A 16,623-nucleotide genomic window follows, 5' to 3' on the forward strand; every position below is an offset into this window, starting at 1 on the left:
GTTGTTTCGTTATGAGTTCTGACACGGTAGGCGGAAAGGCTCTCAACCAATGTTGTGCAATCAACTGGTGGGCTTTATATAAAATCCTACTAATACCAATATATAAAGGCTATCCTCATCCAAACCCTCTACCCCAAGATACATGACATAGCAGATAAAGTAAATGGACACCCGAACACCTTACCAAGCAACTGTCCCACATCAGCCCAAAACTGTGTAAGAGAAGCGCAGTCCCACATCATATGAAGCAAATGAGCACCAGGTCTAGAGCATCTGGGACAACAGGAGTCCTCGCGCACCCCAATCCCATGTAGAAATACTGGGGTGCGGTACACCCGATGCAACAGTAGAATTTGGGACACCCGGTTAGCCTCCGACACAGCGAGACGCGGGGTCATAGTTAAAATTTGTGTCCATTGTTCATCCGACAGGGGACCCACATCTGACTCCCATTTCTCCCAGACAAGTAAGGGATAGGCTTCGTGGTAAGAAAATAATAATTCCTTATACAATACTGAGATAACTCCTTTAGTAGAGACCCGGGTGAACAAGTCATTTACCACTGATGAGGGACCGACAGTCAGGTCACTCGCCCGTGACTGCACATCAAGTGCATGCCGCAACTGCAGGTAACGAAAGAAAAAAGAATGGGGTAAAGAAAAGTCTTCCTGCAGCTGAGCAAATGACTTCAGCGTCGGCCCATCATACAGCTGTGAGAGGTACAGTATTCCAAAGGATAACCACAGAGCAATATCAGGCATGGAAGTCAATTCAGGTAGACTCGGTATCTTTAAATAGGCATTGTCAGATATAAAAACTTTTGATATGTTGTAAAGCATGCAAAAACAATAGGTTTTGCAATTGCTTTCATTAGAACATTTTCAGTATTCCATACTGAAAAAGCCAGTCAAAGAACTGCCCCCTCTGCCTCCTGGAATGCATTCAGTGCTTCTGTGAACACTGCTTCTTCCTGGACTCCGGGACGTTTTGGAGGGGGTAGGGGCTGTACACACTGCAGAGACTCATGTGAAGAGAAGGGGAGGGGGAGGGGCAGGAAGCCTGCTGCCATCCCTCATACAGCAGACATCAATGAGAGAGGCAGAAACATGCATTGCAGATGAAAAAGTAAGTGTCCAAGCGTGTGTGTGTGTGTGTAGATATATATATATATGTGTGTGAGTATCAGTGGGGGACATGTATCAAAGATTTTACCCGTTTTGTGTGTATTTTTTTGCGCAAAATTTTGCACAAGCCCTTTTTTTGCGCATATTTTTGCGCACGTTTTGGTAGAGCATCTCCTCCAGATGTGGCCTAATCGGGGTACCTTGGAGTGACATCTATAGTACGCATGGATTTATTAACTGCGTACTTTTCCTTTACACCAAAAATTTTGCCGCAAGAGCTGGTTTTTTTTTGCGCAAATATAAGCCATCTTGGACTTAATGTAGCAAGATGCTCTAAATCATCGATTCTATTTGCCAAAGAGTGGATTGAGGACATTACTACATTTACCCGCAATTTATGAAGCTCATTGCGCTTGGTTGGTAAATTAAGCCCTTCTGTGCATAATTTAGAATTTGGGAAAAGGGGTAAACTGATTCTACCATACACCAATAAAGATACATGTCCCCCAGTGTGTCTATCTAATGTGTATGTGTAAGAATATATGAACCTAGTGTGTGTGTGTGTGTGTGTGTGTGTGTGTAATAAAGGGGGACTACAATCATATCCTCATGCTGTTTCAAAACTAAAACTCCCAGCATGCCTGCACAGCCAAATTATGTGTGGGCATGCTGGGAGCTGTAGTTTTGCAACAGCTGGAGGCACCCTGGTTGGGAAGCACTGGACTGAGGAGAGGGAGGGGGAGGAGGGGGAGTGGTTCACAGTGAGTACCCGCCCCCCTGCTTCTGGTAGATAAAATTAAGCTATTTCAAAAATAAAGCTAATTCTGAGAGAAATGTAGGTCACAGACACATACAAAGTACATGTACATGATCAGGATGAGATACTGCGCAACATATAACAGTTTTGTTTTTTTGAGTGATCTGACGGGTACGCTTTAAGGATCTAGCAACGGTATTAGATTTAGAGAGGCATAGTCAGTAGGATTAGCCGTAACAGACACCCCTAGATACTTAAACCTAGAAACTATGGGAAGCTCAACCCTAGTAATTACATGTATCGGGGGGAGAGGGTCTAGGGGCAGTAACGTGTACTTATCCCAATTAATAGCCAGGCCGGAGTAGCAACCAAATGATTCAATAAGACTAATTAGAGGAGGTAACGATTACGGAGCATCGCTCAAAAATAGGAGCATGTCATCCGCATAAAGAGCAATACGCTTTTCCAGAGTCCCATAGCAAAACCCACAGATCTCAGGAGAGGCCCTAACCAGTGCCGCTAGTGGCTCTATTGCAATGGCAAATAAAAAGGTGATAGTGGGCAAAGCTAATGAGTACCTTGCCCCAACTGAAAGGAGTGGTATAACATTCCATTAGCTCTAATCCTGGCACGTGGGGCAGCATATAATAAGCAAACCCAATAAAAAAATACTGGGCCAAATCCCATGTGGCGCATAACACTCCACAAGAAGTCCCATTCAACGCTGTCAAAAGCTTTGGCAACTAGAGGGAAAGTACAACCCTGTGAGTGGCATTTTCAGGTCGCAGCTGCAGATTTAAGTAAAGTCTCATATTATCAGCAGTGGATTTTTTTGGCATAAATCCCATCTGATCCCTGTGGATTAGAGTAGTAATCACCCTTAAAGGGTACCTCTAATCAAATGAACGTTTGATATATTTTAGATTAATTAATGTTGAATAACTTTCCAATAGCATGTTAATGAAAAATATGCTTCTTTCTATTGTACTTTCCCCGATCAGTCCTGTCAGCAAGCATTTCTGACTCATGCTGGAGTCCTAAACACTCAGAGCTGCCAGCCTGCTTTGTTCACAGCCAAACAGGCTGTGAACAAAGCAGGCTGGCAGCTCTGAGTGTTCTCCTTTGTGAACAAAGTAGACTGGCAGCTCGTAGTGTGTAGGACTCCAGCATGAGTCTGAAATGCTTGCTGCCAGAACTGGTAGAGAGACCCCTAGTGGTCATTTCTTCAAAGTGGAAAATTAAATAGAAAGAAGCATATTTTTTAATAACATGCAATTGTAAAGTTATTCTGCATACATTAATCTATAATATATCAAAAGTTTTTTTGATGAGAGGTACCCTTTAATAATCTATTTGCCAAAACCTTCGCCAATAGTTTGACGTCTGAACACAATAAGGAGATTGGCCTGTAGGAACCTGCAAATAGCGGGTCTTTACCTGGTTTCAATAACAACACAATGATAGCCTCCATCGTAGATCCCGGGAGCCCCTCCCCCTCTGCCGCCACACATCCAGCAATTTAGGCAACAACACCTCTCTGTAGCGTTTAAGATACTCATTAGGCAGGTCATCCACACCCGGAGATTTCTCAGAGGGCATCGCTCCCAATGCCACCTCTAATTCCTCAAGCGTAATAGGCTCGTCTAACATGTCTCTCTGGGTCTGTGATAGGGCCGGGAGCATAATACCGGCTACAAACCGGTCGAGATCAGTGGTGCTTTATGTCAATTTAGAGGAATACGTCTCTTCTTAGAAGGAGACTAGAGTAGCTAGAATAGCCTGATCATCCTGAAGCAGCACCCTGGCACCATCACAGAGACAAGGAATACATGCTGACCCTGATTGAGCGTTGACGGTGCGAGCCGGCTAAGGACCCGTAATCTCACCACTCTCAAAATAGCGTTGCTGCTGAAAGAAACGCTTATTGTCTGCCATTTGTTGCAAATGTGCATCCAACAAGGCCTGCGTAGATTTCCAGGTCTCCCTATTCCGGTCAGAAGGGTCCCCAAGGAACCTACTCTCCTCTAGGAGTACCTGCTGCTGTCGAGAGGTTTGAATAGCCCTATTTTTCGATTTACAAGTAGAAATATCTCTAATAAAGACACCTCGGACATATGCTTTTAAAGAGTCCCAAACCGTACACATGGAAGCTTTCTCCACATTAACCTCGAGGAAGGCAACAATATCTGATTGAACAGTATTTCCTACCGTTGGGAACCTGAAGCCAAAAAGGATTCAAGCGCCACAGGGAGCCACGCATTCTGGGATGCGGGTATAAAACGTAGAAGGATTGGAGAGTGATCAGCAAGGGTACGGGGAAGGTAATCCACCGACCCAACTAAGGGAAGAAGCATGTCATTACCCAATGCAAAATCAATGCGTAAGAGCTTTCCATGAGAACTAGAGTAGCAAGAAAACTGTAGGCCAGTAGGATGCCTCCGTCTCCACAAATCAATCCAAACCATCTCCTCTAGAAATCTAGCTAAACCTGTAGCTCCAGTGGTCCCAACCCGTCCCCCAGCAGGGAATCTATCTATGTTCGGGTCAAGCACATTATTGAGGTCCCCCACCACCAGGAATGGCGCATCAGGCAAAGAGGAGGGAAAGGATACCACTCCATGTAAAGCGCCACCCGAGTATGGGGGAGGGACATACAAGGCAACAAGAACACATAAAATACGATTAAACATGCCATATAGGCACACGAATCTGCCCTCGGGGTTGACCAATTTAGACATACATGTAAATAAAATACTGTTATGAAGAAGCACACTAACACCCCAAGCATGTGAGGAGAAGGTGGCATGAAAAGTGTGGCCGAACCGCGGCTTATTCAATAGATGTGTAGTATCAGCAGTCAGGTGAGTCTCAGAGAGGCATAGTATGGCGGGCTGGTACGGCTTAAGAGCTGGAACAACAGCTAGTCGCTTAGTAGGGTCATTAGGACCCCGCACGTTCCACGCCACTACAGTCAAGTGATCAGCCATAATGCCACCAGGAAAATATAAATGACAACTTGGAGAAAGAGATACCTAAGACAGGGAACAGAGAAGAAACAGTACCAGGCAGTGCAGCAGGAGAACTAGATGGAGGCCAGGAAAGGACAGAAAGGCACGGACCAGGAGCAGCAATATCAAACAAATATCATGGTAACACATAGCAAAAATGCTAAGAAATACAAGGTAAAAAGAACAGAGACCAACATGAACGGACAAATAGACAGTCCGGACAAGTCCAGAAACCATAGAGCAGGTCACAAAAGTTCTGAAGGGAAGACACTGAACCACAAAAACACCCCAGACAAACTACAAACCAAATAATCGCAACTCGCGACATTGGAGGCAAATATACAGCCCAGTTAGAGTGAGCAGGTAGCATATGGAATACAGAAGGCACAATACTAGCATTCCTCGCTCAGGGCTGAGCCTAGAAAAACATAGACAAATTTAAGGGAACATTCGGCAACAATAGGAGGCACCTAGAGCTTAAAAATGGGATATGGCAATAAGAAACTATGAAAATGGTAATATCAGGAAATAACATAGGAGTGTACGAGGACAGTCACACAGTTCCGCACCGAAGTATGGTCCATGTGCACTCTTTTAGAAATCCGGACACACCCCCCTCATCCAGGAAGTCTAGGGAAAAGACAAAAGGAGACGTCAAGGTGCAGCTTGTCTGATCTGAGTCTCATGACCATCCAGCCACTCCGCGGCCGCCATGGGAGTATCGAACATATGGGCAGTTCCAAGAGCAACCACACGGAGGCGTGCAGGATATAGCATAGAATACATCACATTGAGTGCACTCAGACGACGTTTGATTTCGGTAAATTTAGCGTGTCTCTTTTGAACTTCAGCCGAAAAGTCAGGGAAAATGGAGACACTGTATCCATCAATGGAAAGAGAGTCCAGATCCCGGGCTTTGTGCAGGATAATGTCACAATCTTTGTAATGAAGTATCCGGATGAGGACAGCCCTTGGCGGAGCCCCAGGGGGCGAGTAGGCATTCTATGAGCGCGCTCCACAGCAAATAGAGGGGTCAAAGTCTCCCGGCCAAAAGTGTGAAGGAGACAATTTTCAAAAAATTCCCCAGGGTTGCTTTTTCCAGAACTCCTACCAGGCGGACGTTGTTCCATCTGAGACTGTTCTCTATATTGTCCGACTTGGCCGCCAGAGCAGTTAGATGGTTAATCACGAGGTGCATGTAGATGGTTAATCACGCGGTGCATGTCCCTCTTAAGTGGGGGGACCTGATCTTCGATATCACCCACTCTTTCCTCCAGCGCACTGACTCCTTCAGACACCTTTTGCATATCATGTCTGATAAGGTTAATGTCCTCACGCAGGCTACCAAGCAGCAATTTGACATCTGCATTTCCCTTGGATATGGCTAGGAACACATCCTTCAGAATGGGGCCAGGTGGGGAAGAGGAGGAGGCAGGGACAGGCATATGCATATAATCCATTGCAGCAGACGAGGGGTTAAGGAGCATGGGAGAGGATGCAGCAGGAGTGTGGGGTTCCAGCTGAGAAGCAGCAGCCTCAGGAGAGAGAAGGGGGGGATGGTAGAGGAGTCCGTCCCCCCGGGAGAGCAGACTGCACAGTACTGATAGGGTTAACTGTAGCACTTAGTGTAGCGACAGCCAGCCCAGACCACGCACCCACTGTGGACACCGGAGCCATTTGTGTAAGTTCACTGGCAGCAGGCCAGTCAGTCTCCTCACCCTCCACGGCGCTCCAGGGGCTTCCCGGCCCCATCTCCCTGTCAGCAGCTGGCCTGTCAGTTACGCGCATGAAGCTCTGTAAGTGCTCCGTGATGAGAGCCAGTGAAGATGGCGCTGGCCCGTCCCGCACCTCCAAGCCACCCCCGTCCAGCGGCCCCGGGACCTTCTTATTCCTCTTACACCCGGTCATAATGCGCACAGCAAGGTCAGGTACCGTCCAGGCAGCAGCGGGTGGGTTATCAGGGGTGATGACAGCCAAATGCCCAGGATAATATACAGGATAGTGGTGTAGCCCTGTGCCCATGCGACCGCTCACATAGCGCGCCAAGCCACACCCCATGTTTGCTGATCTGATCCCTGTGGCCGTGCCGTGGGCGATCAAATCACCACAAAATGTAGCCGCGCTGCCGCAGATGCCGTAATCTGTATTGATCACGGCATCTGAGGGGTTAATATCAGACATCCGGACGATCACGGATGTCGGCCATTACTGGCAGGTCCCTGGCTGCTGTCAGCAGCCGGGACCTGCCGCACATGACCCGATCATCGCTCCGATACTCGCGGTCATCTCATGACACTCGCGAAGTACCACCGCACCAGGACGTACATTTATGTGCTTGGTCGTTAAGGGGTTAATTGGTCCTGTAATGGTAAGGTAATTGCTATAGTACTTCTCTGCGCACTGGAGGCAGGGACCCGGCTTGCTGTGCTTCTCTGCCTCCTTAATATGCCTCATTCTGCTGCCCCTGTAGTGAATATGGTAATTTCTTTACTAACACGTCACTAGAAAGCAAGAGCCTACGTACGTGTGAGCACTCTGCTCTCATAACAGAGCACAGGTGCCACAGCCTCGCTACATTTTCCTTGTGCACTGTAGTAATAGGGGAATAAACAGCCAGAACTTTGCCACTACAGGACCAATTAAAGTAAGTGACCCCTTGTTTTTATGCTGTTCACCTGCACTATAAGTACTTTATTTCTATAAGACATTGGGGGAGATTTATCAGAACCTGTGTAAAGAATGAGTGGTTCAGTTGCCAAATTGCTTATTTTTTAAAAAGACCTCTGAGACATGAAATGGCACTCTGGTTGTTGGCTACAAAATGTTTAGGTATTGTATTCAGAGGAAGCACTGTACGGCAAGGTTATATTTAGAGGGCGCAGTGTGTGGTGGTATTATATAAAGAGAGTGCAGTGTGTGGTAGTATTATATTCAGGGGGTACAGTGTGTGGTAGTATTATATTCAGAGGGTACAGTGTGTGGTAGTGTTATATTCAGTGGGTACAGTGTGTGGTAGTGTTATATTCAGAGGGTACAGTTTGTGGTAATGTTATATTCAGAGGGTACAGTGTGTGGCAGTATTTTATTCAGAAAATTCAGTGTGTGGCAGTATTATATTCAGAGGGTACAGTGTGTTGCAGTGTTATATTAATTACTGTTTTCATATAGAGGATCAGAATGCGCTGACATAATATAGTGAGGAGCCAATACCTTCTGGGCGTGAAGTTCTGCAGAGTGAAGATTTAGCTGGAACAAGTCCCGGCGATATGTACCATCTAAATTAGATAAGGAAAGACTATAGAGAAGATGTTACCTGTAATCACTGATATTGTAGTAAAGAAAGAAATAGCGGTGCACTGCTGGCTATTCAGTCAATGACATAATTACATGCTGCGGTTCCATGGATTAAATAACAGATATGTGCTGACAGCGGTGGTGCAGATCAGTCCAGTGCAACACGAATGCAATAGTGTAGATAAAGAAAATATGACTTCAATAACCGTGATTCTTGCAGCTTAATGGATTTAATGCATATGCATACAACAATACACAGCTTGGATGCCAGTGAGGAAGAACGAGACAGGGCAGTGGCGTGCGGGGGGAAGTCCTTAGGGCAACGGACCGTATCGCTGACCTGAGCTTCATCAGGCCCTAGTACATCCAGGTCAGAGGGAGTTTTTTTTTTATAACCAAGGTCCCCGGATGGGTTAGGGAGGGAACAAGGGGGGGATGGTGGGAAAGTGGAGGGGGTGGGGGATAGAGAGGGGAAAACATATGTGCAAACCAAAAGTTAGAAACAACCATAACACTGTGTACTTGCGAAATATCACTAGATGCTGTATACTGTTACGCCGAGCCCTCCGGGTCCCTGCTCCTCCCCGGAGCGCTCGCAGCGTTTTCCTCTCTGCAGCGCCCCGGTCAGACCCGCTGACCGGGAGCGCTGCACTGACACTGCCGGCGGGGATGCGATTCGCATAGCGGGACGCGCCCGCTCGCGAATCGCATCCCAAGCTACTTACCTGTCCCGGTCCCCGGCTGTCACGTCCTGGTGCGCGCGGCTCCGCTCTCTAGAGCGCGCGTGTGTGCCAGCTCTCTAAGATTTAAAGGGCCAGTGCACCACTGATTGGTGCCTGGCCCAATCACTGTAATTAGCTTCCACCTGCTCCTTGCTCTATATAACCTCACTTCCCCTTCCCAGCATTGCCGGATCTTGTTGCCCTTGTGCCTAGAGAAAGCGTTTCCTGTGTTTGCCATACCAGTGTTTCCAGACCTTCTGCTATTACCATTGACTACGAACCTTGCCGCCTGCCCTGACCTTCTGCTACGTCTTACCTCGTCTCTGTCTAGTCCTTCTGTCCCACGCCTTCTCAGCAGTCAGCGAGGTTGAGCCGTTACCGGTGGACATGACCTGGTTGCTACCGCCGCAGCAAGACCATCCCGCTTTGCGGCGGGCTCTGGTGAATACCAGTCACAGCTTAGACCCGGTCCACCGGTACGGTCCACTCCAATCCCTGACACAGAGGATCCACATCCAGCTTGCTGAATCCTAACATATACAATCACAAAAACTGTTACAAAAATACATTGTATTCATTCCGGTCGTTCAATCCTAACAGCCCGGTAGTATCTAAGTGCTAAATCCAGAATTATTCCCTACTGAGGACTGAGGAATCCTAAGTTTCTGTCTCTACCTCTCCCCGGATATAGGACTCTCTCTAATGCGGGAAAATGCAATCCTTCAGTTTTGCCATCATGCACATCTTAATAGTGTGCCATGACTCTGGGAGCTCCTATTCCGGTCCGAAGGGAACGAATGTGTTCCCTTATTCTGTGCAAGAGAGGTCGGACTGTCTTGCGTCGATAGTTTCCTGGGGATAGCCTCTTTCAACCGCTGTGTCATCTCGTCCGCCTGAGCATGAAATGTAGATTCATCATTGTTAATCATTATGTATTCTCCTCACTGTGTCCTATCAGAGCTGTAGTCACTTGTAAGTTCTGCAGTTATGATGGGTAAAACAACTACTCCCAGCATATCCTTACCACTACTTAGATCATACTGGGAACTGTATTTTTAAATAGTAAAGTCCTCTTTAGTGCTGTCCGATTTCGTGGCAATTGGTATCAGGGATGTGGAATTCCTATCGTCCGATGCCCGGGACAGTCTGTATGGAGCGGTCTGTATGGAGAAGTCTGTATGGAGCGGGCTCCGGACTCCTGCCCGCTCAATACTCTGCAGCCCCCGGCTGTTCCCAGTAGCCGGGGGCCGCCGCTAATAAGACAGCATGCGGCGATTGCTGCGGCTGGCTATTAACCCTTTAGATTGCTGCTGTCAAAGCTGACAGCAGCGTCTAAAGGGACATGTGAATGCTCCCTGGTGGGCTAGTGGGGTGGATCGCCCCCCTGCAGTGCGATCGAAGGGGGCGATCCACTAAAGAGGTAGCCGGAGGGCTTATCTCTGTTCCCTGTTGTCCCGTGGCTTTGTCATTGATAGAGCCTAGCTGGACTAGGCTCTATCAATGGATCACAGAGCACACAGATCAATAGAGTTCAATAGAACTCTATTGATCTGTATGAGGAATCTAACGATTCCTCCTAAAAGTCTAATAAAGTGTAAAAAAAAAAAAAAAAAAGTTTTAATAAAGGTTTCAAAGACACACATTAACCCCTTCCATGTTAGAAGTTCAAATCACCCCCTTTTCCTATATAAAAAAATGTAAACATAATAATAAACATATTTAGTATTGCTGCGTTTGTAATTGTCCAAACTGACTTTTCTGCCATCTTAAAGGCATCTCTGCTGCACAGTCATCTGTCTTATCATCTGGAATTACTAGCCAAGAGATAGAAAGCCATCTTTCACGCCTTATCCTCAATCACCCAAACTGATTTCCTCTAAAAGTTCTGTTCTGATTAGATCTCTCCAGTATTAATGTTAACCACTACTCCCTTTTCGCCAAGCCCCAGACGAATCTTATGTGCTATTTCTCACTAGCATCGAGGACTTAAAAGCCACCATCATATTATGTCACTTTTCGTTGCACTTCTCTATCTGACTCTAAATAAATGTTGCATGAAATTGAATTTGTTTGCAGTGTTACAAACATTTGTGTGTGATTCACCAATAAAACACATTTGTTTTGATGTGCTTATTTTTGGCAGCCAGCTTCAGCAGCAGCAGGAGAATTGCAAAAGAGAAGTGCATGATCTGATGGGAAAGATTACATCTCTACAGGCAGAGAAAAAGGCTCTCCTGCTACAGAGGAACGACTTATTAGCAGACAACAAGATCCTCGAGGGTGAAGCGGAGGCAGTTAAAAAGAATAACAGGTTGGCGATGTTATTGATCATGTACAGCATTATTGATGTTATTATGTGTGCCCCCTCTCCACAAAAAAAAGAGACTAAATGTGTGATTAAAGAAACACTTCAAGCAGAGCTAATTTACTGTGTTATGCCTATTACAGGGTCTGAGGAGGAGGTGCATGACACAGGGCTTCCCTCTGATGTTTTCTCTCTCCCTCAGATCCTGCAATAAACCTAGCACAGTATATACATTTTGTCAGTGTGTTCTTTGTAAAGGAGTTTCTCACTTTGGATATTCCCTGCTGGTATATTGGTCTCTTAATAATAGGCTAATTAAATAAGTGTTGGGACTCCCATCTCTTATGAATATTCTGTGAGTAAATCCTACTGTAAGTGTTTAATGTCTCTTCAATGCCAGCCAGTGCCGTGCCTGTTCAAATTAGTATGATGTTTGAGTAATGAAGGACAAGTCAGTACTTCCAGTAAAGAGATATGGAGGAGATTTATCAAAACCTGTCCAGAGGAAAACTTGCCCATAGCAATCAATCAGATTGCTTCTTTCATTTTTAACAAGGCCTCTGAAAATGAAAGAAGCGATCTGATTGGTTGCTATGGACAACTGCACCACTCTTCCTCTGCACAGGTTTTGATAAATCTTTATAACCACACTTTACTCTGGCCCAGAGATAAGGTTACTGAACCGTAACCTCCCCATCCTACCATTAACTCGGAATTCCTTAAACTGGACAATCCCATAAAGGGTTTTGTGACATCCCCAACATGTCTGTTTACCTCTTTGTTGTATAATAGATCCCAATGTTCTGTTGCTTTGATGGCAATAATAGCACTGCATATAGCGCCAATCCTGTCCACAAATCTAAAGAATTGCCGAAAGTGACTCTGAAGTGGTCCTTCAATACAAATATGAACAGAGCCTAAGTTATACATTCACACAGATTTATTTTTGTTCAATCTTAATCTTAAAGTAAAATAAGTCAATCAAAATAAATAAAAACAAAAAAGCTACACCTAATGTGTCTAGTGCTGGTGATCAAGTATGCACAGTAGCTCATTCCTGCCGCCTAGATCCTGCTGTACATGAGTGTTGGAATATCCCTGCTATAGTATAGGCCAGAAAAATCGGAAAAAAAAACCCTCTATAACCTTTACTGATGCTTTATAAAAAAAAAACAACACTTTAAAATAAGATAATAAGGTAAGAGTGCTATAAGGACTGATAAGAATATAAATGCAACAAAAGCTGGCCAGAGATACAGAATATCACCTGCGACTGACTACAATATGACAATATTGAAAAACCACTTGTTACATCTATATATATATATATATATATATATATATATATATATATGTGTACATATTATATGAATATGTTAGTAGTGTTCCCAAGATATACATCAAAATCATTTAAATAAAGGCTGATGGCAAATGGTGTAATGTATTTTGAGGTTTCCAGTCTTCATCAGATTACAGATCCCGGAGTCAAACTGACAGGCTGTATGCATTGAAAGATCTCCGAATACTCCTCACACTATATACGCTGGGTAAAAAAATAAGTATTGAACACCATGTTTCTCACTAAATATATTTCCAGAGGTGCTCATAATTAGGTTATTTGTAATAATGTCAAATGAGACAGGATATTTATTTAATACTTTGTTCAAAAGCCTTTGTTGGTAATGACAGCTTCAAGACGCCTCCGGTATGGAGAAACTAGTTGCATGAATTGCTCTGGTGTGATTTGGCCCATTCCTACACACAGTCTTCTACGAATCATGGTCTTCAGTTCTTTTCATAAAACTTCAGTTCTTTTCATTGGGATTTAAGTTAGGTGATTGCCTGGGCCATTCTAGCAGCTTTATTTTCTTTCTTTGAAACCAGGGCTGTTTGTTTGGGATCTTTGTCTTGCGGAAATGTCTACCTTCGTTTCATCTTCATTATCCTGATACTCTACTAAGATCCCCCTTCTGGGGCCTATTAAAACTGGAGCTGCGGTTTTGCCCTTGGTGTTGAAATGCTTTTCACAGCTGGATGTCTCTCCTAGGGCTCACTTGTGGGCTAATGTAAATTTTCCTCACTTGCGAGACTTGCCGTCTGCTGGGTTTTGGAGTGCTCATGGAGTCAAATTTGTCATTCATCTGTTCGGGAAGGACCAGATATTCTTGTTCTTTGCTGACATGCAAACCCAGTTTAATGTCTCTCGTAATGCCTTTTATGGGTATCTCCAGCTGCGACATGCAGTGCAGGCACAGTTTGGCTCCTTGGAGGTTACTCCTGCTTTTTCTGATGTGCAGCTGCATCTGGGCACTACGGATCTCTCCAAACCTCTCACGCAAGCCTATCCTCTTCTTCAGTCGGTTGAGCCTAATCACTTTTAATGTTAATGTTGATGATATTCCTGCCCTGTATGGAGATCAGTGGAAAGAAGTGGAACGGACATATTACCCTACGGTTGTCAGTGCTAGAGATATGTTGATTCAATCTTGCTTTCTCCTCTGTCTGTACTATACCCCTGTGAAGCTGAGACGTATTGGTGTCTCTCTCTCGCTGATGTGTGTTTACAGTGTATGGCAGAAGTAGGAACATTTAGTTATGCAGTATGATGCTGCCCTTGTGTGCTCCCTTTCTGGAGGGAGGTGATGCAGTTTTTGGTGGATAATTTAGAGTTCCTACATCTCCTTGTCCCCGAGGTCTGTTTATTGGGTCTAATGAATGAAGTGGAGTTGGTGTCTCATAGACACTTACTAATCCGTTTTCTGTTGTTTTGCATCCGTAAGGTGGTCATTATGCTTGGAAGAACACTTACTCTCCTCTACTAAGTATGTCCCGCTAAATCAGGCCTTGTATCTTAGTTGAAAATGCCCAAAGAAGTTTGATAAGGTGTGGTTGCCCTGGCTGCTACTTGATGCCTCAGGCGAGACTAATATGAGTTCTGACGACACTGTGTAATCCTTTGTGAGGTTGTCCTTGTGGTTTGGGTGGGGATGATGCCAGGAACTGTATGTGGTGTGAGTGTGTGTTTGTTAGTTTTTCTTTGTGTTGGGCTGGTTTTGCTCTTGGGGTCGCGCATTGTGTGCCTGATCCTGAAATATTTTGTCATCATATTTTGGTAGTAGTTTGCAAAATATTGCTTCTTTCTCATGTTTCCCTTATATTCTATGTGATGCTGTGTATTTATTACTTGGGCTGGTGCTGGTGTGGCTGCCCAGAGTAGTGTTGTACTTTAACCCCTTAAGGACCAAGCCTATTTTGGCCTTAAAGGGGTAGTCCAATAGTCAAAAACTCAACCCCTATCCTAAGGATAAGGGATAAATTTCAGGTCCCCCCCCCCCCCCCCCCCCGCGACCTCTCTGTGCGGGGCCTGTCTCACTGGACAGATAGCGCTTGTTGACCACTGTACGAAGCAGAGGCCGACACGCCCCCTCAATACATCGCTATGGCAGAGCCAGAGATTGCCAAAGGCAGCTCTCTGGCTCTGCCAAAGAGTTGTATTGAGGGGCGTGTCAGCCACCGCTTCGTGCGGTGGTCAACACGCCCCCTTCCCGCGGGCTGTCGGGGGCCCCTTACAGGAGATCGCGAGGGGCACCAGTGGTTGGATCCCCCGCGATCTGAAACTTATCCCCTATCCTTAGGATAGGAGAAGTTTTTCACCACTGGATAACTCCTTTAAGGAGCAGTCCAATTTTATTTTTGCGTTTTCATTTTTTCCTTCTCACCTTCTAAAAATCATAACTCTTATATTATCATCCACAGACCATTATGAGGGCTTGTTTTTTGCGGGACCATTTGTCCTTTGTAATGGTATCACTCATACCATACCTCACTTAGACATCATTTACCATAAAATATATGACTCCACCAAAAAAATACTATTTTTGTGGTGAAATTGAAAAGAAAACCGCAATTTTTAAAATGTCGGAAGGTTTCGTTTTCACACTGTACAATTTACATGTAAAGGGATATATTTATTCTGTGGGTCAATTCGATTAAAATGATACCCTTGATTACATACTTTTCTATTATTGTGACGCTTAAAAAAAAATCTCAAACTTTTTAACCAAATTAGCACGTTTAAAATCCCTCTATTTTGACAACCTATAACTTTTTCATTTTTCCATATATGTTGTTCCCAATATATGATGAAAATTTCACCTTTGGAAATATATTTAGTTAGAAAAATGGTGACCTGTTCAATACATATTTTACCTGCTGTATATTTATCCTGAAGTTATTTATACTGTGTTTTAATGCATAAATATAGAACATCAGTGTTTATGCAATGCTGAATTGATGTAATTAAATGTATCTTCACAGCCCATGTAACGGTTATTATATTCAGGGATTTAAAACAGAGTAACATTACAGCAATGGATTTTAGCTTGAATTACTATGTGTTAAGGTGACTGTAAAATGTGTAACGTAGTCTGTTGTGTATGGCAAGCATTCCAGTCTGACATTACTGAATTTGATCGCCACTAAGGGTGCGTTCACACTGCCGTCTGTCCCCGTTTTTTATCCCAGCTTTGTTTCCTTTTTTGCAGGCTGTAAACGGATTCAAAACGGTCTTAAAAAAATCCCATTCATGTCAATGGGATTTTTTTACAATCCGTTTTCACCCGTCTACACTCATTTCCGATTTTTTTTTTTTACGGCAGAAAAAACAGCACATGCAGTATTTTTTCTTCCATCCAAAAAAACGGAAGAAAAAATGGATACAGTAAATTTAACATTAAAGTCTATGGAAAACGAATGAGTCTTTAATGTCATCCGTTTGCATCAGTTTTTTCAATCAGTTTTTTGATCCATTTTTACTTTTGAGCATGCTCAGAACGAAAAAAAATATTTTTTTGCTTTATTAACTGAACAAAAACGGATCCAAACGGATAACATCAGTTTGCATCTATTATTGTCCGTTTTTTTTTTTAAAGTCGGTTTTTAATTTTGACGGGAGAAGAACGGAACGGGTCTAGACGGCCGTGTGAATGCAGCCTAAGCCATTTATGTAATTTTCCTTCAGAAAGATGCAAAGAAGAATTGGCCAGCTGAAACAGCAGTTGGAGGATGCAATGGAGAAGGAGGTGACAGCACATCAATATCTGGCCAATTTAATAACGCTGGCTGAGAGCATCGCTGGGGAGAGAGATGAACTCATTAATATGGTGGGTATAAAAAGTAGCACTCTGCCTATATATATATATATATATATATATATATATATATATATATATATTTATTTATTATTAAAATTGTGATATAACATTTGTTAAATTAATTTGTGTATTAAATGTTTGTGTAATGTATTTTGCATTTTATTCATCATTTAATGTTTGTACCGGGGGCTGCCATTGCCTAATGCATCTGTGATGACGTCACTTAACGACACTTTCACACATGCTCAACGGCATTCACT

General features: G+C 44.2%; 1 protein-coding gene across 1 annotated transcript; it reads left to right on the plus strand.

Annotated features, from left to right (window-relative positions):
- Positions 1-1,102: 1,102 nt before the first annotated feature.
- On the plus strand, positions 1,103-16,372 carry LOC130327916 (centrosomal protein of 89 kDa-like; the record flags this gene model as incomplete). Its single annotated transcript, XM_056553428.1, has 3 exons — positions 1,103-1,125; positions 11,049-11,216; positions 16,231-16,372. Coding segments are annotated over exons 1-3 (318 nt in total), but the record flags the coding sequence as incomplete, so codon positions are not given.
- Between the last annotated feature and the right edge of the window lie 251 nt (positions 16,373-16,623).

The sequence above is a fragment of the Hyla sarda genome, unplaced genomic scaffold (genome assembly GCF_029499605.1).
Source record: "Hyla sarda isolate aHylSar1 unplaced genomic scaffold, aHylSar1.hap1 scaffold_3038, whole genome shotgun sequence".
In the NCBI taxonomy this organism is placed as follows: Eukaryota; Metazoa; Chordata; class Amphibia; order Anura; family Hylidae; genus Hyla; species Hyla sarda.